This window comes from Micropterus dolomieu, linkage group LG04 (assembly GCF_021292245.1).
Source record: "Micropterus dolomieu isolate WLL.071019.BEF.003 ecotype Adirondacks linkage group LG04, ASM2129224v1, whole genome shotgun sequence".
NCBI lineage: Eukaryota > Metazoa > Chordata > Actinopteri > Centrarchiformes > Centrarchidae > Micropterus > Micropterus dolomieu.
In genome coordinates, this window is record NC_060153.1 from 7,109,564 (window position 1) to 7,133,930 (window position 24,367).

General features: G+C 40.0%; 3 protein-coding genes across 3 annotated transcripts in view; 1 reads left to right on the forward strand and 2 right to left on the reverse strand.

Moving 5' to 3' along the window:
* arhgap10 (Rho GTPase activating protein 10) overlaps window positions 1-6,598 on the reverse strand; it is a 33,542-nt gene extending 26,944 nt beyond the window's left edge. The window contains exon 1 of the mRNA XM_046048440.1: window positions 6,033-6,598. Coding sequence (XP_045904396.1) covers window positions 6,033-6,186 — 154 coding nt within the window. The 5' untranslated portion in view covers window positions 6,187-6,598. The remainder of the gene's footprint in view (window positions 1-6,032) is intronic.
* Window positions 6,599-8,325: 1,727 nt separating this feature from the next.
* On the forward strand, window positions 8,326-18,555 carry prmt9 (protein arginine methyltransferase 9). Its single transcript, XM_046046973.1, has 13 exons — window positions 8,326-8,729; window positions 9,265-9,463; window positions 9,618-9,766; window positions 9,903-10,139; window positions 10,344-10,511; window positions 10,634-10,736; window positions 11,201-11,310; window positions 11,523-11,715; window positions 12,535-12,718; window positions 14,265-14,958; window positions 15,063-15,216; window positions 17,359-17,481; window positions 18,073-18,555. The coding sequence occupies exons 2-13, from the start codon at window positions 9,266-9,268 to the stop codon at window positions 18,313-18,315; spliced, it is 2,556 nt and encodes an 851-aa protein (XP_045902929.1). The 5' UTR covers window positions 8,326-8,729; window position 9,265; the 3' UTR covers window positions 18,316-18,555.
* A 203-nt stretch (window positions 18,556-18,758) lies between these two features.
* Window positions 18,759-24,130, reverse strand: tmem184c (transmembrane protein 184C). Its single transcript, XM_046046974.1, has 10 exons — window positions 23,591-24,130; window positions 22,710-22,840; window positions 22,589-22,625; window positions 22,265-22,470; window positions 21,574-21,648; window positions 21,355-21,448; window positions 21,105-21,217; window positions 20,839-20,938; window positions 20,589-20,760; window positions 18,759-20,489 (listed from the first exon to the last, which is right to left on the reverse strand). The coding sequence occupies exons 1-10, from the start codon at window positions 23,705-23,707 to the stop codon at window positions 20,182-20,184; spliced, it is 1,353 nt and encodes a 450-aa protein (XP_045902930.1). The 5' UTR covers window positions 23,708-24,130; the 3' UTR covers window positions 18,759-20,181.
* Window positions 24,131-24,367: the final 237 nt, after the last annotated feature.

Genomic DNA, 24,367 nt, shown 5'->3' on the forward strand with positions numbered 1-24,367 from the left:
GAACATAACAAACACTTGATGCCAAACAGTGGATAACCTAACAAATCTGAGGAAGAACATTCAAAACATCCATCCATCCATCGTCAACCACCTATCCTGCATACAGGGTCGCGGGGGGCTGGACCCAATCCCAGCTGACATCGGGCGAAAGGCGGGGTACACGCTGGACAGGTCGCCAGTCCATCGCAGGGCCACACATAGACAAACAACCACTCACGCTCACGCCTAAGGACAATTTAGGGTCACCAATCTGCAAACATGCAAACTCCACACAGAAAGACCAGGGCAACTGGTGTGAGGTGACAGTGCTAACCACTGCACCACTGTGTCGCCCACATTCAACAAGTAAAATTAAAATCTTTTTTTAGTCCCTTTTCCTAAAAAAACAAACATGTGTCTAAAATTAAGCGCTAATTTCTAACATCAAACATTTACTGAACATTTGTTATATTGTCTTGAGGACAAGTATATCGCGATAATTATGATTATTGTTTTATTGCCCAGCCCTAATTACACTTATGTACTGCATAATTCTGTACTTAAAATCATACAAAATCTTTACATTTACATTCTTTACATTTGTATGATTTTAAGTAGTAAGTTATAGGATCCAAAATGTTTCATTTATCTGTAATTATTAATAGAATAGGCTTGGGATAAGTAACACATTTTTCAACAAGGATTGGCTTGTAACTCTGTCCATGTCAGTAAATAGCCAACATGCATGCCAATGTACAGTTGTATATTTTATGCCTGTTTCTTCCAACACTGTCCCAATGTTTACTTAATTACAGTCAAGATGCAAAACATCCCTAGCAGCACATTTAAGTCTGAAATAATTGCTTTGACGTTTTCCATATTACAAAAATTAGTGTAACTTCTTTTCCACTTACTGTATGCCTTAAAACAGGAAACTTCATTGTGCATGTTCTGGCTGCTGCTGCAAAAGTTTTCCGCAAAACAAACCAGAAAAGGTATGTATATGTCAAAGTTCATCTGCAGAAGATGTCCACAGTGTATTCATTTGGCGCCTGTTAGAGTGTTGTTTGTTATGATTTCTACAGTCCCATCAGATGTGCCACTTGGGTCAGAGCTCGCCTAGTCCAGCAGCCAGGGTTTACATGCCCCGCCTTTCCACAGTCCTTCCTGTTCCACTCTCCCATCTTTTCCAGTCTGAATCCCTGCTCTACGCTCGGCTCCCACCTTTGCCCTCGACAGAGCCTCCCCTCCCACAATCTTTCTCCCCCTCCAGCTCCCCGTCCACCAAGCATGCATTACTTCATTCATGACTTCCTGATCCTCAAAATAAGTCTGTAGGGTGAGCCTATGCAGGCTCATAGTATCCTGTCAATAATGATCAAGAGAAAAATCATATATATATATATATATATCATATATCAGTATCTGGATAAGCTGGTGGCACATACAGTGTGTACATATATAAAATTTTATTACAACACATCATGCAGTCAGAGGTGCTTCACATAGTTCTCCACATTTACTTGCACCAAAAAAGGAGTCCCGAAAGCATAGTTGTGCCATCAAGCAATTTCACTTTTATAGTAGGCCTTGTTCTTTCTGGAGATGAAAAAGCGTTCCTCCCACATGACCTCACTTCTTGTGCTAATGCGATTTTAATGAAAGATTGTGATGTGGCTCTTTGGCAGAATCAGTAATGTGATTACAGAGTGCCGCAGTGAGCCAAGGCACACCATGGCAGCCTACTCTTAAACCTGCCTGCCAGTGAGAAAAAGACCTTCACATGGCTGGGTTTCCGACATGGAACTGAAAGTGGAAAGAAAAAAACAAACAAAATACAAATCATTTTGGTTTATAAGCCAATTGATCAATTCACCAGAGGAAGTCCAGCTGTGAATGTGACTAGGACTGACGCCACTGCACCTCTGGCCAACGTCATGTTTCAGATGATTGTAGCAATAAAAGAACATGAAAGAGAAACTTGTAAAACTATTGGTAGTGGGAATTGCCAAGATAACATACAATAACAAGCTCTTCAGAGATCTGTAGAGTATAAATATTCTGCTGCAAACAACAAATCAGTGAAGGGTGGTTGAGAGGGTAGAGACAGGACACAGTTCCTGTGGAAGAAACCCTCTGAAACAGAAGCACATCTGCATGTTGCTCCTCTAGTGGGCACTTCCATGTCATGGCTCTCTGGCCCGGAGCCCCGCTAAAGTTTCCTCTCAGAACCAAGGACTTTCCATAGTGGGACATCCTCCCAGCAGTACGAGTGTAGGGAGTCACTGAAAGGTGAGAAGGGCCTGGGATATGGACATCAACGACTGTCTTTTTGGAAAGTCCTAACAGCAGATCATTCAGAGGTCAAACTTAATCCACAGCATTTACTATACATTGGTACTAAGACAGTTTTTTACAACTCTCCTGAGTGTCAGATCTAATAGTGAAGCCGGTAGTGACCATTATATACAGAGAGGATTAAACCGCTTAGCCTCCCCAAATCAACTCATCAAAAACCACTGTCTGAGCTCAAAGGTTCATCTACCCTACCTACTTCAAAGCTACAAACCACAAACAAGACAGATTTAGAAAGAAAAAACCCCACAGGGTCACATTCTCACGAGGGAAGATTATCAGAGTAATGTCAAAGTAATAAGAGTTAGGCTGGCACTGAGCTCCACCCTGTGTAAATAAACAACGCTATTACTTTATAACTCATTTAAACTTGAGCTACGGCTAAAACTACTGGGAACTTAGCATCAGTGAAGTATCAGTGATATTGGTGAGGTGAGGTGCCAGTCCACCCCAGCCGCAGCCTGTTCACCCTGCTTCCATCTTGCAAAGAGATACAGACGTTTCCCCTGCCGTACCACAACTTCTTTCCCCAGGCTGTGAGACTCCTTTGTTCCAACAACAAAAACCCAAAAAAAACCTTTGCAATAAGGCTAAGAAAAGCAGGAAATCATGTTTGAGAGGCTAGAACCAACACATTTTGGCCATTTTTTCCCCTTTCCTTCCTAAAATTACTCAAACGATGAATCAAATATTAAAATTGAGGTTGACAAATTTTCTAATGCTCGACTAATTTTTTTTTGGCTCTACCTTTAATACGCGTGTTATCGTTCAAAGACGTGCTGCTGACAGCTACTCAGCCCAGTTTGGATTTATTATCCTCGCCTTAAATTAAATATCAAGTTAGGAACCACCTTTTGTAAACAGTCATGTATTGTTTTTACATCTGGATAACAGCAAAAAAAAAAAACAAGACAGCCAGGCAGTGGGAATTATTGTTTTAATATTTTGCTATTGCAGTTGGATAATGTTTAAGTTGCTCTACTACTGCTTTCGGCAAGGGGAGTGAAACACCTCACAATTACAGTGATCTAAAGAATGCGGACAAATTTGACACTGGAAGAAGGGTCAGGCCACATTCTCAAAAATGGTTGAGGCTGAGAGTACTTCATTAATGTCAGCACCAAAAGAGCGTGATCACCAGTTCCTCTCTGAAACTTCAACTGACTTTGCCTTTTCCCCAGTGTATGACCAAGCTTCCTTATTTCTTGTCATATTCTCATAGGCAACACGGACCTAATAAGGGTTAACAGACTTGAAATTTGATATCTATACGTCACTATGTTGGACACACTTAGAATCAACATAAAAAAAGCGATGCATGGTTTAGCCACAGTCATATAAAGGCATAAAATACAAGACGTGACATGTCCTGAAACGGGATACCGTGTGTCCGGTTACACAAACATAGCAGCGAATCAATATCAACTCATCTTTGAGCAACAGTGAATACCGGAGTTCACCACAGTGTTCGTGGCTGCCAAAACCAAGGCTGAAGAAAGGCATGTGCAAACTCTCAACTCTAAGTCACAGCAGGTAAATTAAACAGAAGACAGAACAAGGTCATGACGCTCAATTACAGTTCACCTGGAAGTTGCAAAGATATTTATTCAGACAATGCTTAACACACGGTATGATAACTTAACTTAAAAATAACTGCCCTGACATTTTGATGCAAATTAGTACCACTGAAAGTGTATACAATATGTGAACGTTGCAGTTTTGGGGGAATATTCACCATGGTGAGAGAGGTCAGAGGAGAAGAGCAAGACTCACTCAAGGTAACAGGTAGAATAGATCACAAGTAAGTGTATTACAGTTGAGTAATGTACAATAAAGGACGACAGCGTGAAGCAGACGGAGCTACAGCAGCATTAGGCAATGCTGGGTTCCTCTCATGTTAGTTACTGTAAGAACCAGACTGAATCTGTAGAAGAGGCCTGGTGTCAACAGTACAAGGTTTGCTGGCGATGGTGTGCACAGGTTTCTTTGACACAGACGTGAGGCACCTAAATGCCACTGCTGCTTCGTTTGAATACCTCAGCATTACTTTGTGACCATATCGACCCCATGTCAAGTATATACTTGACCACCAAATCTCGGAGCACCTGCTGTTTCAAGGTGTTTATTTAGGAGTGTCAGTGATTTCAATTCCCTCCAGAAACCAGGAATGTCCTCAGAGCTCAATCTAACCAAGCAAAATTTTAAAACTGAAGCTGCAGCATGTATGAATACTCCACGGGCTGAGAGTTATTGTTGTCACAATAATATATAATATTTTTCCGAAGTTCAGTACAATCAAAATGTATTCTGCTCTTGTTCATTACACCAGACTAAACTCCTAAAATGAGTAAAACTAACTTAAATAATAATTTTTAACTAGCTTAAAATCATTAATTTGGTCTACATAATCTTGTAAAGTGACAACACAATATGATCATATCCTCATGACACGCCAATACTTCACCTACTTCCAAGGTGCACGGAGAAGGGGAAAAGTGTGAAGAGGTCACAACTCCAGCAACACTTGTAGCATCAAAAAACAACTTAATTGTAAGACCAACGAGTTTCAGCTTGTGGCCTAGACCCTAAAGAAGGCCAAAACATGTATCTCTGACAATAAGGCTGTTCTTTATACTACATGTTTTTGCTGGAGTTTTGACCTTTTCGACATAAAATTGCATCCAAGCTGTAAATGTGCCACTAGAACTGTTTGACACTTTGAAGTCAGCATGAACTAAGAGCTGTTCAAGCTTGACCTCGCTGGATCGGTGCCATGAAGAATTTAGGCTGCCTTAAAGGCAAAATGAGGCAACATACCTGAGTACCTGTGACCAACTAGCAGCACAGAAACAAAACACGAGGAAGTTAGTCTGTCTGAGGGTTGAAGAGCAGAAAAACTTGATGTGTGCCAGCCCCAAAAGCACTTAGGTTAGGCACAATTGTGGCACTGCTGCTAAAGCCTATCTGTGAACACTACAGCTTTGACACTACTGTATTAGTAGCGATATGTTGAACTAAAGAATATTAGTCTCAAAGATTGCATTCACATAGGACTAAAATAGTTTGCCATTTCTGGCTGGTCGTTTTAAAAATACTTTTAAAAGACTTCCTAAACATTGTGATACTCCATTTTGCAAGACATCTTTCAGGGCAATTTGATTTAATACAATTATAAAACATTATATAAAGAAGCTACAGGTATTTTCAACAAAGCATATTGACAGCAGATGACTGTGTGTTGTAGTCTGGCTGTAAGCACTGGGCACCTTACAGACAAGCCCAGCCCACAAGACTAGAGTTCAGAGAGATAACGATCTAATAACTTGAACCCAGTTGAGGTGTGTGTGATGGCGAGGAAATAGAGCAGGAGGTCATTAAATGCGCTCAGGGTTGTTGGTTCAGCTCATAACATTGACTAGCTGTCCTCATAAAACAGAACTGTTCAAAAAGAAATATTCACACAGATTAGAAAGACAGCCTCTTATATTATTTGCCAATTATTTAATCTTTGCTGTAACTCTTAAGCAAGCCGTTTCCCCTTTTTTACATAACATAACCAAATGGAAACGACAATCATTGGCAAACTGCACACCAAGACCACTTCCCAGGACAAGTAACGTTAAATGTATGTATTTATTTATTTTAACTTTTCTCACAGTATAAAGTCACCTAATTAAAAAGCCTTCAAATCAACTTACGCTTTGTTGCATTGATGAGGTTCTTCCCATCTTTGTACAGTTCTTTGATAAATCTGTTAGTCTTGTCCAGCTCTGCTTCGTGTGCCTTTATTTTCTCCCTGAAGCCGGGGCTGTCCAGATAGCACTCACTAAACTCCAGCGGGTGTAGTCCCATTTCTGTGACAGTTTGATAGCTTCGTTTTCTAGAAGGCAAAATCGGTCAAAAAGCCGCTCACTTTGTCGCTAAAAAAAAAAAAATAGTCGTGACACTCAAACTACCGCTCTTTTCGCTGGGAGTTTCTAGCAGATGAACCATAGCTACGTCAAGTAGCAGCAGCTAGCGGTGGTTAGCATGTTAACTTCTGACACAGGCGCTCGGGTGTTGTTCCACAGTTGTAAGATAACGCAAAGAGTAGCTAACAGGTATAACGGTGAAAAGATAACAACACGCTATCGGGTGAAGTATTCATCGGAAGTCAGTTCACGGGAGTTGTCAGAAAGTCATGGAGTTCCTGTATCCGATTTTTCCTTCCTCCATCAAACAACACTCCACCCAGCAAAGTGACAGATTGAGAAACTCTACTCTTGACATCTGTGTGCGTGTAGCAAACTTCTACCAAAGAGTACGCAGCTTCTGGAAGATTGTTTAGTCATATCTACTTCCGCCTTTGCTTCGCTGCACCGGGAGCGCTGATTTGGTTTTGTGTAAATCAAATGATGTCATTAATGGTGGAATAAGTATTCGGATCTTTAACTTAGGTAAAAGTAACAATATCAGAATGATTAAAAGTATTTAATTACAAGTTAAAGAATTACATTCAAAATAGAAGGCATATGTTAAGGAAATGCTAATCACCTTGGTTGAAAATATTACCTTAAGTAGGCTACAATTAAAAAGTACTTCATATTAAAAAGAAAATGACTGTGAAAAGATTTTATTATTATTATATTATTTGATCATCAAAGTATAATTAGCATATTACCATTGTAGTTGGTATAAGTAGTACTAATTGTACCTACTTTATAGGCCGTTTAATCAATAACGATGCATATAAACTCATCATATGTTTTGCATGTAAAATCCTAATTTCCCGAAGTAACTAATACAGCTGTCAGATAAATGTAGTGGAGTGAAAAGTACAATATTTCCTTCTGAAATGGGGTCAAGTAGACATATAGAGTGGCAGAAAAGAAAAAATACTCAAGACAAGACCCCCAAAATTGTATTTACTGTAATTGAGTAAATGTACTTAGTTCACATCCACCACTTCTAGAAAGCTAACTGGGGTCAACCGGATGGTGGGGATAACACTTGGAATGCAAAGCAAACCATAAATGTTAATTACAATTCACAAAAGTAATAATAATACAGTAATGCATGCAATATAAAAGAACCACTATGAACAAGATAAATAATTACAAGATAAAGTATAACTACATGAGTTTGTACAAGCAGTGTGAAACAAAAAATACAGAAGGGAAGCGAAATGGGCCGACCATTATCCAGGACTGCGACAGCAAAGGCTTACAACAAGGCAAGGAGAATAAAACAGAGAAGCAGAGGCTCTCAAAACAACAATCGAAAGTGAATTTTCTGCTGCAGTGCAGTAGCAAGAGCAGTGAAAAGTGGTGGAGAAGCAGATGGAAGAACAAATGATCACATTACAACAAAGCTCAAATCTGCCGTTTTCAGTAACTACAGTAACTGATTACCATAATGTCCTAATATAGTAGACAACCCACAACATGTTAATAAAACTGTACAGCTAAAGGGCCTTACAGGAATATCTGTGAGTCACTGCCCATATGGATCCTTAAGTGCATAGGCAGCAAGGTCAACAAACAAGATAAACCATCAAGTAGCCTACACCAGAAGCCAAGTGCTGAATATAAGCCTATGAAGGTTAAGAGCTTAAGCTCCTGCATAGTCTTCAACCCCCATGGCGACAAGGTGCCATTAGCCGCCTCCTCAGCATGCATAGAAAAAATCACAATGTAAAGCAATGTCAATGGGTCATTTGGGAATGGACAAGTGTAAGAAAAGAATTAGTACTAAAGGGTTTAACCCACTAGAATAACACACGCAAGACATAAGAACGCTTCTTTCATGTTTAACCGTAGTGGTTTTTGCGCATGGGATCTATCTTGATCTTTTGTAATCTTTGGCTGTGCTTCAGGTTTAATTGGTTACATCAGAGGCAAATCTGAGGCGGTGACATTTACTGTAGCGTAATTTGTAAATAAACACGGTTAGTATTATTCACCTTGCTCTCTGTGACTAATAGGTCCTGCTTGTTACTTTAAATCATAAATGTAATAAACTTCATTATAATTGCGCCCCTGGAACCATGTGTCGTTACATGTTTCTTTCCGAGCTGTTTAGCGCACGGGCACGTTTCTTGTTTAACGGCAGCAGAAATGTGATTTACAGTTTTAATTAACGTCTTGCAGTTTGAACGCGAATATAAACAGATACGGTAATTTTTTTGGACATGAAGCTAAGCTCTAGTAGCTACTGTCAGACCAGCTTTTATCTAACGTTAGGCTGCTGCCAGAAGAATGATGCTAACGACTTTTTGGACGTAACCGTAACGTTAATGTTGGCGTGTTTGCAAGATTAGCAACGCCACCTTAACGTTACCAAGAAAGCAGTGATCTTTCCGTGAAAGTCAATCCCATAACGTTACTACAGCCTGTAATCTTAAAAAAAAACATACAGTAAGTCAACATAAATTGTTAATAATGCCTGTAAACTACTTAGCAATTTGCTTAAAGTTTCTTTGTTAATGTTTTTATTAACTTAAGTTAGCTTACTTATGTAAAATATTTTCAGTTTGTGTTGAAGTTATTAGGATAATTATTTTTAATTTACAAGGTTTTGGCATGTATGATGGCCCATTTCCAGGAAGCAAAAACTGGATTAGCTCATATTTTGGAATGACAAAAAAACAAGAGATCCCCTAACTTCTACTCATTATTTCATGTTTCATAATTTCGACTGTGTTACTTTAATTAGTAAATCAAAGTTTGGACCTGTTATACATTAAACATTTTGATTAAGAAATACAAAAAATAACTTATCTTACATTTAATTGTGTTTTCCTGGCAGAAATGGGCTTCCTTAGTCAATGAGCCGTACAGAACAGTGTCATATATGTGGAACCTTATTGTATTAAAGTAGCATTAATATGTTTGTTGTATTATCAGACATTCTCATTTCATAATAGACTCTCCACTCTCCTTTTTTTGCAAGGATGCCTAATGCCAGTGCTAGGCCGAAGCACGGGAGGAGGTCCCGGAGGCGACGCAGAGAGGACTCGGCCAGGAACGAGCTGGTCTCTAGTTCACTAGAAAGTGCCCAGCAGTGCCTGTTCAACCAAGATTATGGAACTGCGTTTGTGCACTACCTGCTTGTCCTCAACCTTGCGCCTGCGTTTAAGGACTTTGCGAAGGTAATGACTTTTTACACTACTCTGAAAACCTGTTTGCGTACAGCCACTGCAAAACACTGTGCGCACCTACATGTCAAACAGCCAGTTTTTACTGTTGCAGATTTGAAAGATGTTCAGTTTTGGAACTCTGTTTTGTGACGTATCCCTTTTTTAGGAGTCCTTCAGATTCACTCTCTCCAAATGGGCAGAAGAGCTGGACTCTGTGGGCCGGATTCAAGACCTCTTTGACTGTTATGAACAAGCGCTGGAGCTGTTTCCTGCTGATGAGGTTATTCTTAACAGCATGGGTGAACACCTGTTCAGGTATTATCCCTATCTGCCCAACCAAATATATAAATTTGTTCTTATAATGCATCACCACTCCCGCAATCATAGGGCTTAATGCATTATTTAGGTGAATTATGTTCTAATACTGTTTTTGACTCCTTGTCTTATCCAGAATGGGCTTTAGAGACGAAGCCGCAGGTCATTTCCATAAAGCCTTGAAGGTGAGACCAGACTATCCAGAAGCCAGGGAGAACTTCTACCGTGTGGCCAACTGGCTAGTGGAGCGCTGGCATTTCTTAATGCTCAACGACCATGGGAGGAACCGGAAGTACCAGCAAGCCATTCAGAAGGCCGTTCAGAGCGGCTGCAACACTGTACTTGACATAGGTACTGGCACTGGGATCCTTGGGTGAGATATTTTCTGTGACAATTTGGAAACCTTTTTTAATTGTTTAGGTTACTACGGAGTTTCGTTTATTTGAGTTGGCACTCGATCCTTGTCAATCCAAACCCACATACTTAAGTTTATCTTAAGTTTGCCTGTAGCTAGAATAGGACCTGTGTTTTAATGCGTGGGTATTATTGTTTTCATTTCCTGGTTCTCTCTGTTAAGTATGTGTGCTAAGAAGGCAGGGGCTGCTGAGGTGTATGCCTGTGAACTGTCAAAGACGATGTATGAACTGGCCTGTGAGGTGGTGACCGCTAATGGAATGGATGGTAAAATCAAGATCCTCCATATGAAATCTCTGGAGATGGAAGTGCCAAAGGACATCCCACACAGGTATTTACATATGAAACCGAAACCATTTTACATTGATAGTATAAGCATGAAACCTGACATCTCTTGTTTAGAGTTGAGTTGTGTTAATCATGCTTTTCCATTCAATGTTTTGTTTTCCTTAGGGTGTCCTTGGTGGTGACAGAGACGGTTGACGCAGGATTGTTTGGAGAGGGCATCATAGAGAGTCTCATTCATGCCTGGCACCACCTCCTGCTGCCTCCACAGGTAACTTTAAATATTAACACAAACAGGAAACAGAACTTTGTTCTCCAGTTGCAACAGTGCAATATTAATGCTTCAGTGAGTTCTTGGCACCAAAAATCTATTGCTGTTTGCCGCCGACATACAGGGTTGAAAATCTTTGAAAAACACGAGGAGTTGTGTCACAATTCAGGGTGTGGGCTTGGTGGACTCAAATGCCAGGCAATGAAATGTTTTAGCCTCACAGAGAACAAAATTAACAATGGCTTTAGGGTGCTTCTTGTCAACCCACCGTAAAGTCAAAACATGTCTTAAGTTCTACAGAAGGTTATTTTTTTGAACGTCCTCATTTCAGCATATGCAGTAACTGGAAAATAGTGTACAAGGTGAATGGTAAATGCATCCAGTTAACTTACATGTTGTGTTAGTGACTTAATTAGGGGCTTAATGTGTAGTTTCATTAAAAGCACATGTTTCTTGTCCCAAAGAGAGGTGAGAATGAATTCCAGGAACAGTCTGCGACCGGACGGGTCATCCCTGCCAGAGCCACTGTGTTTGGTATGGCCGTTGAGTCCCTCGAGATCCGCAGGCATCACAGGTAGGCCCTGGAGTCCATCTGAATTCTTGTCAGATAAAATATGTTCCTGTATTGAACTTACCAGAACAAAAGAACAAATTGCTTTCCACCCAGTTGTTACATTCTTAGTCCTTTAGAAATAGTTTGGAGACAAACAGAAGGTGGTGCTTTTTGAAGCAGCAGCACAAGGTGTCTGGACCTATCATTAGATCGATTGTTTGTTTTTCTCGCAGGCTCTGTGTGTCAGAGGTGGGCAGTCTGTCCATGGCTGCAGCCGGGGAGCTCCGCAGCCCAGTGAGCTGCAGCTCTGAGCCGGATGACTCCATGGAGCCTTACACTACAGAGAGGCTGAGCAGACTGCCAGGGGGATATAAAACTCTCACGGAGCCATTCACAGCCCTCAACATAGATTTCAACAACATGCAGGTTAGCAGAAATGGGGGAGACAACAGATGCTGATAAACTGTGTGGGCTACATTCAGAAATGATGTACCCTCAAATGTATGGACCCTACTAATGTATCATCTGCTTAAAATACAGCTTCTAATGATGAAAGGAATGAATTTAGCTACTACCAATTTAATGTGTTTTGACTGTTGCATTTTCTTTGTGTCTGGTATTTGCTGCTTGAGAATAATGTAACTCTGAGAAAAAATAATTAATTAATTTGACCATATGTCTACTGGTCCCATGAAACTAACACATTGGCTGACTCCCAGGTTGGAATATTGCACATCAGTGGGCACTTATTATTTAGCTATGGGCCTCTGGGGATTGTTGTCAGATTTAGTAGCTCCCAGTGCACACCTGGCAGACAGGAATATTTTATTTAATGAAGGGATAGCCCCTTGAGATGTAGCATGTCATTTTTAAGGGAGATGGTGTTTTTCTGCCATACATTACCTATAGGATCTTTTGTTGATATTTATCACTAAGAACATTTCTCCACACATGTGCAGTTGGGACTTACAGATAAACTTTGCCTGACGACAGAGCCAAGATAATATGTCAAGAATCAATGCGGCAAACTCACTATGGCGGAGTGATACTTGGACTTAAGAGCACTGCATTGTAGTGCAGTTGGTTATGTAGTACTCAGGCATATGCTCCACATTAGCCTCAAATTGATTTAAAAACAAAAAGAATTGTGAACTCTCTCCCATTTCACTTTAACATATAAAGTACAGGGGTTCATTGAGGATTTTGTGGTCAGTTGTTTCTTCATGAACTGTTGGTAACCCGTAGGAACTTGAGGGGCTGAGCACCAGGGAGGTTCAGCAGATCCGCCTGCCTGTCACTCAGGAGGGGGAACTGGATGCTCTGGCTGTTTGGTTCCAGCTCCATCTGGATGAGGAGAGCAGTCTGTCTACTGGACCCCAGGAGGACACCTGCTGGGAGCAAGCCATCTACCCTGTCCACAACACCAAGGGTAAGATTCAGTAGAAATACAGGGAGACACCATGGTGGAAGTTGGGCAAAAGTATTTCACACTGATTTGCACTGGTTTCAGTTTAATCAACATTGTCCATTTGTTCCAGTGTGTCCAGGGCATTGTCTTTTTAATTGTCGCTAGTTTAAAATTCTCATGAATTCAGCATGTTCACTATAGTTATAGTTATTTTGCAGTATTTTTTTTCCTCCGCTTATATTCTGTACTTTGATTTGTTTCCATGTTACATCAGAGGAGGGCGGTGTTTGATCTCCGTGTGGAAATAGTGAGAATAATTTACTATAATGACAGGATGATAGTACATAAAGATTTAGCTCCCTGACACTTCATTACTTTTTTATCATCACTCGAGTCCAAATTAATATATACACATTTTATAGGCTTGCAATAAAGCTATAATACCAAAGTAAAATTTATATTTGTTAAGCATCATACTTCAACTGACAAGTGACTGTGAAAAGTTTAAATTAAGTAACAATGAATTTTTAAAGAGTGCCAAATGTCCCTAAGAGCACAGTGTATTCTTTACTTTGGTGTTATGCCATGCCACTGTGAACTTAATAGATGCTGACATGAGGTGACACGTTCCAGTTGGCATTGCAGTACATCATCTTTCAGACAGGACTCAACAGCATTTCACTGCACTCCTAATTGGGGAAGACAGCGTCAAGGGAGCCGCCACCTTTCCCGGTGATCACCGACATCCGTTTCCCGGCCGCTGTGACGTGTGCGCCGTGATCGCCTGTGACACCCTTTAGTGTTCATGAAATTCTTATAGGCAATAAATATGCATTTTTCCCAAATGCCTCTGATGAGCCACGCACTGACATGGAGACACGAACAGATGTTATTCCTGTAGGAATATCTGTGCCTACCCCCCCCCCACCCCCCCACCCCCACCCCCACGGTCCCCTGAATCTCATTTCTCTGTTGGGCTCGCTCTCCCTTTCCTGCTTTTTTTTTAATTCTGTCTTTTTCTCCCCTTTATTCAACCTTTTAACATTTCAGTCTTCCATGTTCCTTGTCAAGTGAAGTCAAATTTGTACTTCACAATCTGTATATCATACAACACCCTTTATCTTTAGGTCCCTGTCAGCTTAGCATTTATAAAATCATAAGCATGGCATTATAAAAAATTAATGTTATTGTTTATCTGTATTTATGTTTCCCTTTCTGTTTGTCATTTCAGGTGTTTTGTAAGTTGTTTTTAACAGCAGGCGAAGATAAAGCCTTTAGCTGAATTCCTGTACTGTAGGTCTAAGACTGAATACTGAATTGTTTTAAATGTTGTCTAAGCACAAGCAGTCAAAGAACCTTGGACTTAACCTAAAACAAAACTGGCAAAATTTAGACTTAAATCAGGAACTCTCTGATTAAAAGAGGAGTAAACGATATTAAAAATCTGACCTATGCCATTTTCAGTACTTGTTTTCACTTTCACTGCACTCTGTGCTACATTACTTTTGGTTTGCACAGCGTTAGTGTAATTAGGAAGTCAGGGGTTTCTTCTTTTGTCTCTTTCCAGGTTTTCTCCTGAAACCTCAAGATGAGCTGATTGTTGAAGTCTCCTGCCGAGATGCCTTCCTGAGGCTCTGCAGTGTCGCTGTGCTGAGAGATGGGCATGAAATCCGTCTAGACAAGCGTCCGCAAGGTTTACAGTACTCTGGAAACCCCATTTCAAATCCAAACCCAGAGGCGGAACTGTGCAGTGCACTAGCATGCCTTCAGACTGATCAGACTCAAACTAAAGACTTCTGCATGCTGGAATGTTCAGAAATTGCGCTCCTGAACAATGAGGATTACCATCAGAGTTTTTGCAGTGCACTGGCCAAGCTCATCTCCTATCTGAAGATTAAAAGTCAAAAACAAGAGCAGGGATCAAGTATTAAGTCTGACTCCACACCCTCCAGTGACCTGCTCTATGTCCTCGATGTATCGGAGGGCTTCTCTTTGCTCTCCCTCATCGCTGCCAGCCATGGTCATGTAAAAGCATACAGCTCTGTGGAAAAGAAGAAGCAACAGGAAGTCCTAAAGAGACTGGCTCGCTCCAGTAATATCCCAGAACAGCATCTGGAGTTCTGGCTCAACCACACGGAGGATGAGCAGGGGATGCTGCAAAGGCCGTCCAGAGAGAAGCTGTGGAGTGCCATCATTCTGGACTGTATAGAGACTTGTGGTCTCATTAGACAGAAGTTGATGGAAAAAGCTTCACTGGCCAGGTAAGGGGGCAGCGGCCAGAGGACAGAAATATTGTGATCACTCATTTTGTTTTTTAATTTTTTAGATATTTTAGATTAAAATATATACCTATGATCTATACTAGGTGTCTGTTGGAGGACGGAGGGCGTATTTTCCCAGAGAAGATCGTGGTGCATGGTATGCTGGTAGAGTCCGACACGTTGCTACTGGAAAGCGCTGTCCAGGGTCAGGAGCCAACACTGGGATTCAATATTGCTCCCTTCATCAACCAGTTCACTGTAAGTATACCTACATAAGCTACCACGTATCAAGGTTAACTTATTTCTGCTATTTAATTTGCATGTAAAGATCTTTACTCTAATGGTAACCACAGGGTTTGCTGTAGTGCTCAGCCATGGCCACTGACCCCTTTTAGTATTTTTCAGTTTTTCTTATCTTGGATTTGAAAAAGGAATGTCAAATGCTTCTCTGTAGTATTTTCACATAGTATAGTTAACAAAGCAAAAAGGAAAATATGATTGCACACTGGTCTGCAGATTGTCTAAAGGTAGTTGAACAGCAATGCACACATGCTGTTCAAACATGACTTAACATTTTTTAAATTCTTGCTGGGCAGGTAAAAATGTACTCGGCGGTCCCTGAAAATATGGCATCATATGCGCTGCACTACATGTTTACTGCTACAGTTTGGTCAGCTTCAACAGGGACATCTAAGCTGTGTACACCTGTGCAGACAGTGACTGGTTCACACAAGTATCTGATCAAAATCAAACAATGGCATCCCTGCTGAAGAGGCTCACAGCTACATCTGCCAGGGCCCTGCATCCACTGTGATGAACATCGAGAGTTTTCTGGTTTCATTCTAGTGAAATATCACTTATTTAAATTTCTGACCTCTGCTTGTAAGTAAGTAAACCCTAACCATCAGTGCAAAGTTTGGTCTTGCCAGGGGCGATGTTGGCATGTCACTACAGAAATGTCAAAGATAATTTAGTTTATCCACCAGGGAGCACTGAAGTTTATTTTTATTCAAGTGTATATACTATATATACTATATATCAATTAATATTCTTGCAGATCTCATTTCTGGGTGTAATATTAATATACCAAATACAAGGATATCTTTTCAATGTGGAGAACACACTCTTTTCAAAAATGAATGTCCATCTCAAAGGGCTCCAGGTCTAGAATAACATGAACAAGAAGCTGATTGAAGTACACTAAAACCATATTGTCAAGCTGAAACTTCAGTCTTTATAACCCAAGTAGCAAAATCTTCCTTTAGTATATCTCTGGTCACTCATAGTTTGTATTCTGTCTCAAGTTACTGAGGCAAAAGTCAATCTCATGTTCCTGATGCAATACTGATGCTTTTCACATACACTATGCTGTGTTTGTAAGCTTGCATCATTCACATTCAAAGTTTGCCAAACAGATGTTGCCTATGGGTTTTGTTAAATATTTCTGACACATAGTGCAATATGATAAAGGTACAAAAACTATTCTCCGAACAGATCTTACTTTCAGCCAGACCACATCCAGTTGTTTTGTTTCCTACCATGTATGGGTTGTCTTTTGTTGAACAAGGTATTTCACTTGGAATACGAAGGTCCAGGACTGTTTTCTGTTGTGCACTCGTCTTTGATGTGTGCTTCCCAGCTGCATTAAAGAAGCTGCGAAATCCCTTTGAATTCTTCTTCTTTATTTGGTCTGGAAATTATAAAATATTTTTTTTCCAGCATCTTGTTTGTGCTCCAATTTTGCATGGCTCCACACGGGACGGTCGTTTGTTTTAACAGATGTTGTCTTTGAAGCCCTCAGTGGAGGGCACTGTCACACAAGACACAACACACAGCTTGGCCCAAGACATTCCTACCTGAATCCATCAGCACACATTACATCAAGCACATCAAACAGTGGGGCTCTGAAGTGTACACGACTGTGACAGGGAGGAGGAAAGATTCTTTTGTTCTGCAGTAAAGGAAACCGTGACACTTTCTGTGCTGCCACTTTGGTTTCTCCCTCAACTTTTAAGTCTGCTGCCCTGCAGCTATGGCCTCTTTTGTCGAGTTTGAGGTGGAAGATTACTTTCCAAGCATTAATATCAGTGATTGAGTGATTATCCACTGACACTATAAATTAACACCTAATGTGGATATGTGAGGGAGTGCAACTATGAGTCTGCTTTTACTGCACTGACTCTGCTACAGGATGTTTAATATACTGCTGTTTCTTAGGGTTTTTTTTCTGAAGCTTTTGTAAAAATCATGTAACCATAGCAGTGTGCCTTAACTTCCCCGTGTTTCTTCCTCCCTGGTCTTTTCTGGGTTTCCATAATATGTACGTACTTATTGATATTGTCACCAGACAGTCCATTCTCTTACCTCACTAACATTGTGTTTATCTTTTATGTCCTTTAGGTACCGGTCCATGTGTTTCTGGACTTCTCCACACTGGAGTGCAGGCATCTCAGTGAGTCTGTGGAGCTCTTTGTTCTTGACCTTATGGATGCCAATGCAAACTACACTAACAGAGAAGTAAAGGTAAGACATACTACCGACTGCTAGCAACTGCAATTAATATAAGTAAACTGTCTTTTAAAAAGTCACGTCTTTACAAGTGCTGTGCTAGAACCATACTGTACTGCCGAAACTTGAATTCACAATACAAAAAAAAAATCCTGAGCTACTTTCTGGTACATAAACATATTTCACCAACAACCTAGAAATGACTCATACTTACTAAGACCGTGTACCCAAAACTCCCTTTTCTACTTTACCTTTCTTTTGGTCCTATGTAAATTCAGCACAAATCCACTGTTTGAATTTCAAGAGAAACTTTTGAAATGTTTTAGTTTTCATCTCTGCAAGATTCTTAAAACATTCAGACAGTATCTAACACAAGGTGCAATTTGAATTGATCCACTCGCTATTTCCCCAATGCTCATAAATATTAAATGTGAAAACTGAAACATTTTGGTCAGAGTAGAACTTAACTTAATTTATTTAAATTTTTATGCATGCATCGTATATTATTTTTAAACTAACAGATGCAAAACATAGGATTCATAGTTAATTGGTATCAAGCCCAGTATATTCGCAGATGACTGTTCTTCTGTATGTTCTCATTCCCAGGTCCAGGCTACGTCTGCAGGCAAAATAACTGCAGTTCCCTTCTGGTACCACATCTACCTGGACCAGGAGATCAGTGTCAGCACCCTCAGCCAGAACTCTCACTGGAAGCAGGCGGCTGCCGTGCTGCAGCAGCCCCTGGAGGTACAAGCCGGAGACTGGGTCCGCCTCGCTGTGAAGCTTCACAAAAGCACCATCTCCATATCAGCCCATATAGAGAATGTACTCGGGCCAATGGAGCAATAATCTCGTAGTCCCTTGCAACTACTTTCATTTCTATGTATTTTATGCCTCAATCAAATAGAGGCCATTGACACATTCCCTTTTCTGGTATCTTTGTAAAGATTTATCTTCTCCTGTGTCATTTTTCATAAATGTACTCCCAAACACACAATGGGTCTCTATTTTGAGATTTAGCAGAAGCCTGCATGACCTACACCGTTGTACCAGTTGGAATCACCATCATAAAGAATTTGTAACAATGAACCTTCAGGTGTTTATTTCTAAACTGTGCTGTAAGATCATAGCACATTTATAATTTGTACTTATAATATTTGAGTGTATATATATATATTATAGATGTCCCTTGATTATGGGCACAGTTGTTTTTGTGAAGTTGTCTGTGTCAATAATTTAAAAATTCAATGTGACACCTCAATAAATGCAAGAACAAAAGAAATTGGCTAAAACGTAGTTAATCGGATTTATTGAGGAGACGGAGAGAGAATTAAATTAAGAATGTGGAACATTTACATCAGCTCGGATGTAATCCTGTCAGTTTTATTTAGAAAAATAAAATCATGTAAGGCAACATTCTCTAGCTGGACATGATGCAGATTATATTGTTGACACATTTATGTATCTTCTGACATTAGTTGTACAATAAACATGTCAATATCCCTGCACAAACCCATGTAAATCACAATGACTAAAGAGCTTGGGAAAGTTTTGGGAAAAAGGAAATGGCTTAGATGCAGGAACCAGACTGAAGGCTAAGAAGATAATCAGATAACATTAATAGCTAACAATGAAAGAATAACACCCTGGAATATATATGCTAAATTGATGTAGTGGATGAACTAGTTCCATGGCACACAGAACAAGGCATCTGAGAAGACTAGTGAATACATTTGTTAAACACTACAGAGTGAGCTGTATGCACTAAAGCACTATTGTGAATTTAATAGAATGTGCTGATTTGTAGTTTTAGTCTGACTTATGTACATTATTTTAATACCAATCAATTCTGTAGTGATGTCATACTCAGTTAGGACCCATCTTTCAGCAGGCATAGCGCTAACCTACTAGTCCCAATTTAATTTCTCCATTGAAACAGTTTAGTCTTCCAAAAATTGTTTTTTTCTGCTCTTTTCATCCCCTCCCTCAAGTATACACAGTCTGCAGGCTACACATAAAAAGCTGAATCTGGACATCTAATGTGCTTTAACATAGTAGATATTCATTTACAAGTACTCATTTTAATTGATGTCCTGAAATCACTATACCAAAAGATATAGAGTGAAAGAAACACTTGTATTTTAAAAGTTGCATATTTCTCTTTACCACTTAACTGTCACATCTGAGAACATGATATGACTAAGATGTCAAAAGGAAGAAAATTGTATTTTCTATTTGGAAATGATACACATGCATGCATCGCTCAGACTTCAGGAAGCGTTATGTAGCGTTTCATCTCAAGACACAACAGCACAAACACTGGGTTCTTTCAATACAAGTTTCCTCTTTGGGACACAAGTTTAAACTGACCTAAAATGTACCTGAAGTCTTTCCCAATTACAATGAACTAAAAGACGTTCTGCCTACTGAGCCAATTATGCTAGTAAAACTGCATAAAATGCGTGTCATCTACAAATGATTGAGTACCATAACGTCACTGAACATTCTTGGAGCTGTCAGTGGCAGAGAGGTCCATCTGGTTTTGCATTTGTTGGCAAACTTCTACTATTACTTTGTTGTTGTGCCCTTTTAAACAACAGCTTTTTAATGTTGCATGAACACGGTCATATCTGAAAGAAAACTGCAAGGCTATAATTGGGTCCTGCCCAACCATGTCTGGTAGAGTCAGTTGGTGACAGTAGCCTTAACGATAGGCTAGGTGATCACGATGAGATCTGCTTCTGTTACTTCTATGCTTTGGTTGGTCCTTTCTTCTTCCTGGGTTCTTTCAGGTGTAGCCTCGTATCCTTCATCCCAAGGGGCTGTGCTGAGCCCGGCGGGGGCAGACAAAGAATGCGGTGTGAGGGTTCTGCCCAGGCCCTGGTACTGACCTTTGGGTGACACGGGGTTGGACGCCACTGTGATGGCATCCTGGGAGCCCGGAGAGAGCAGGCCAGATCGCTCACCATCATTCTGCGCCTCACCGAAGTAGGATTTCCTTGGCCGACCCATAACCGTTCTCCCTGTCAGTGAGGACAAAAAAAAAAAAGTCTTTACTGTCTTCTCGGTTTTGAGATACTTGCAATATGTAACAAGTACACCAGTGGCCAGGAGGCACCTACCAACATTGCGGACTTGTTCAGAAATGTCTGCTCTGACATCAGAGATGTCCCACATTGCCATGAAAGAGTCAAAGCAAGAACCCTCCTCAGCCTCCTGGATGTAAGGCTTGTAGGTGAAGCTGAAGTGATGGGCAATGGCTGCTAGAAACATCTCCACACAGATGACGAAATCCTGAAGATAACAATTTGGTGAGTCTACTTGTGTTTCACACTTGTTATATATATTAACTCTGCTGACACTTTAGCTCACCTGTAAACCTGTAGCTACAGCCTCCACACTTTTCCAGTCCCATGTATGTTCCTCTGAGATAATGCCCGCTTTCACCAGCAAAGCAATAAACACAGCTTGCCTAGAAGAGTTACAAAATAACCATTCTCAATAGCTACCACTACCATAGTGTATGTAAATCAAGAGACTTCAATATACACAAGCAAGGTAAAAAAACAGCTCATACAAAGTGTGTTTTCCAAGCTTGTCCAGCTCATGTCATTAAGTTTGAACACACTCAGAATTACCAGAAAGAGACGAACACCACCATTTTGACACACAGGAATTTTCCTACTGGTTTGATTGGACTCAGTTCCTCTCTCAGAGCCCTGTAGAACAGCACCAGGCAGTACATGGCAAACTAGATCCAGAGAAGACAGATGAATCTAGTTTACAATAGGCTGCTTGTAATGTTTTTTTTACATTATGTTTATTAGCATGCATCCCAGGGCCTAATGTATGATACAGGCTTAAAAATACAAACAGTAGCAGTATTACCAGCTGTGACATATTGTTGAAGATGACCAGGTATGTCCATGCATTTTTTGAACTGAAATTGCCTTCATCATACACTCTACACAGCTGACAGATCCTAGGAAGAAGAAGAAGAAGAAGAAGAAGAAGAAGAAGAAGCAGCCACAACAGAAACGGTGAACAAAAAGCTGCGATCGGTATCAGAGAATAAAATTAAGTGCATGAAGAGCAGAGCTTACTTACAAGGCAATCACTGTTGTGATTGGCCTTACAACCGTGTACTGTAACACTCCCAATTTGCATCTCAACAGTAAAACCCTGCAGAGGAAAGGAATGATGTGAATTAGAATTGGTTTAACAACATCTGGATTGCGGATATCAGTAAAATCTTTTGAATTGAAAATCAAACTCAATCACCATAAGAAATATGGCGAGTGGATTTTCATTAACAACTATTCAACCATGGTTTATGATATCCACATGCAAAATGCAATAATACTGTCAAGGGTTCAAACAGGGCAGTATTATTATTAACACAAAGTTAATGAATGACACTGAAGCTGCTGACCTTCAGGCAAATGTGTATGAATTTAACTGAAACTAATAATGTTAAGAAAGGCTCTGGATAAAATGAACTGCATGTTAACCAATTATGGATGTTGCCTGACTAAGGCTAATATGAAGCTGGTGACTGTCATCAGTTTGTTTCCTTAGTTTACTGACAAAAATACAATTCCATCTCTAAAGTTCAATACCTTATGACAAACTCAAACAAACTGTTGTGTTGGATGCAAACTAAGCATTTCAATAGTTAAAAAGTAACAGTTGTACAAGACAATATTACAGCGCTCAAGTTTGGTGTCAATGCTCCTACACTGATTGTATGTAGACAAGTCATTTTTGTAAAAGTGGTATAATTCTAAGGGAAACTTACTCTCCCATTGGCCAGGGCGGGCAGCAGCAAAGAGGGGGCAGGTGTTTCTGCTGATCCTGGACCTCCAGCATCGACACCAGGCTGGGATACTGATTTTCCAGGTAGTTCAGCAAGAAGGTCATGAAGTTGTAGATGACGTAGGCTTCGTAGCACTCTCTGCATGTGTCCACATAAATGGCTATACTGGGGTATTTTAATGCAATCCACTGCAAGAGGGGATTACATGGATTTAATTTTCAGAAAGTGTAAAGCCATTCTCTCAATTGTACATGCATATACAGTATGTGTTGCTCAATGCCTTAGATTATATAATGCACAACTTACACTGTCCAAGCTATAGATTGGGACCATCCATAGTATCCTAAAAAACACAATAAAAACACAAACAGTTAAAAACCAGTTTCAGACTATTGTTCATGGAAGACATGACTGTTGACAGCTTTACCTGATAATAGGTTTCTGAAGCTCGGGCTGAGTGTAGTGAACCAGATGCTGGAGGATGCCCCATAATGATATGGGTATGGTCATAAAGACAAATATCCCAGCGATGAACCATGCTTTATTATGACTGCCAACCTGTCATTACATGAAAAGAAACAGTCAACACACTTATCATTAAACTTAATTATGCATTTAAGTCTGGGAAGGTTTTGGCAATTTGGCTACCAAGAATGTTGTTTCTATGTATTTGATTAGAAGTCAGGGTGGAAGCAGTATTCAGATCCTTTACTCAAGTAAAATAGCAATTAATTAAAAAAGTTCCCAATTTAAAAGAAAAGAATGTTAACAGCAAAATGTGCTCAAGATATCAAAAGTAATGGTACACATAATGCAGAATGGTCACTTAGTAGTGTATCTATATTAATAGTGTTTAGATATTATTTTGTAAAGTTAATCATGGATGCATTCATGTTTTAGTGGTATTTTAAAAATGTATCAAGGGCAATTCTTGCTTTATTTTCTGAACTCTTGAAAAAAAGAGTTATTTAAGAAATGTTTATAACTGAAATAAACATGTTCAAAGTTTTGTTTTTGATATCAAATATTTGAAACAATTTGACTCTTCATTAAAAACAACAATGCTTTACATTTAAATAGTGAGTCATGTGTTGTGAATGAATCTATAAATCTAATCAGTAACTAGGAGAATTAGTATAAATGAGAATATAAAGAATATAACGTTACTTAAATACCTTAAAATTTGTATTCAAGGGCAGTAGCTGAGTAAGTTACCAAATGTGCTTAGTTGCACTTTGTTAGACCAAATGGGCTCCCAGAATCAAAATTAGGCAACATGTCCCAGATCCACTGATTGTTCGAACTGACCTGTGACTTCTGCAGTTCCCAGATGCACAATGGCAGGACGACTAATAACAACAAAATATACAGCACTACGACCAGCGGCCGAATCCACCTTCTCCAGTTCCCACAGGAACAAGGCATACTGACATGAAGACGCTGTCAGTCCTTTAAACCCCGCAGGTTCAGTGACAGACCAATTTCGCAAATTCGCTGCGACCTACGACAACTCTTCACTTGTGTACATGTACACATGTATGTCGGCACTTTCACTGATGTTGACTTTCCTTCGTGAGGACAAAGCTGCTGGATAATTATCAGCTCATATGACTCTATTTTACAGAGCTAACGTTAGCTTGTCAAATGTTTCACCATGTAAACAACAAAGAAGATGCATCCTTTCTTAACCGTTGAAAGTGTCTAACGCAATGTAATAAAACACTCCGCTTATATATCAATCTATACATTACTGAACACGTATAAGTATTTTCTGTACGTTTACGTTAGTAAAAGTTCCCAAAAAAGTAATTGCTACCGAGTGTGCACTTCCTGTTATTGGCTTCAGTTGTCCCGCCTACGATCTAGAATCTGATTGGTGATATTGCGGAAATTAGCCAATGGACAATGAGAGTTTACAACCCAAGCGGAACGGACTTGTAGGTAGTTTGGTTGCTCTGCATTCTCACTAACCATATTGTCTGTGCTTTCGCCAGCAGATGGCAATGTGAATTAACAATTACCAGAATACCAAATCCAAAATAATTTTGTGTAGCATTGGTTTGAAAACGGCAGGACTCAGACTGG

Excerpts from the sequence above, each read along its gene's own strand:
- prmt9 (XM_046046973.1), top strand. The coding sequence starts at position 9,266 with ATGCCTAATGCCAGTGCTAGGCCGAAGCACGGGAGGAGGTCCCGGAGG. Across the intron at positions 10,737-11,200 it reads ACCTCCTGCTGCCTCCACAG|AGAGGTGAGAATGAATTCCA; the intron begins GTAACTTTAAAT and ends CTTGTCCCAAAG. Across the intron at positions 11,311-11,522 it reads GAGATCCGCAGGCATCACAG|GCTCTGTGTGTCAGAGGTGG; the intron begins GTAGGCCCTGGA and ends TTTTTCTCGCAG.
- tmem184c (XM_046046974.1), bottom strand. The coding sequence starts at position 23,707 with ATGCCTTGTTCCTGTGGGAACTGGAGAAGGTGGATTCGGCCGCTGGTC. Across the intron at positions 22,841-23,590 it reads GGGAACTGCAGAAGTCACAG|GTTGGCAGTCATAATAAAGC; the intron begins GTCAGTTCGAAC and ends ATGTAATGACAG. Across the intron at positions 22,626-22,709 it reads CTTCAGAAACCTATTATCAG|GATACTATGGATGGTCCCAA; the intron begins GTAAAGCTGTCA and ends TGTGTTTTTTAG.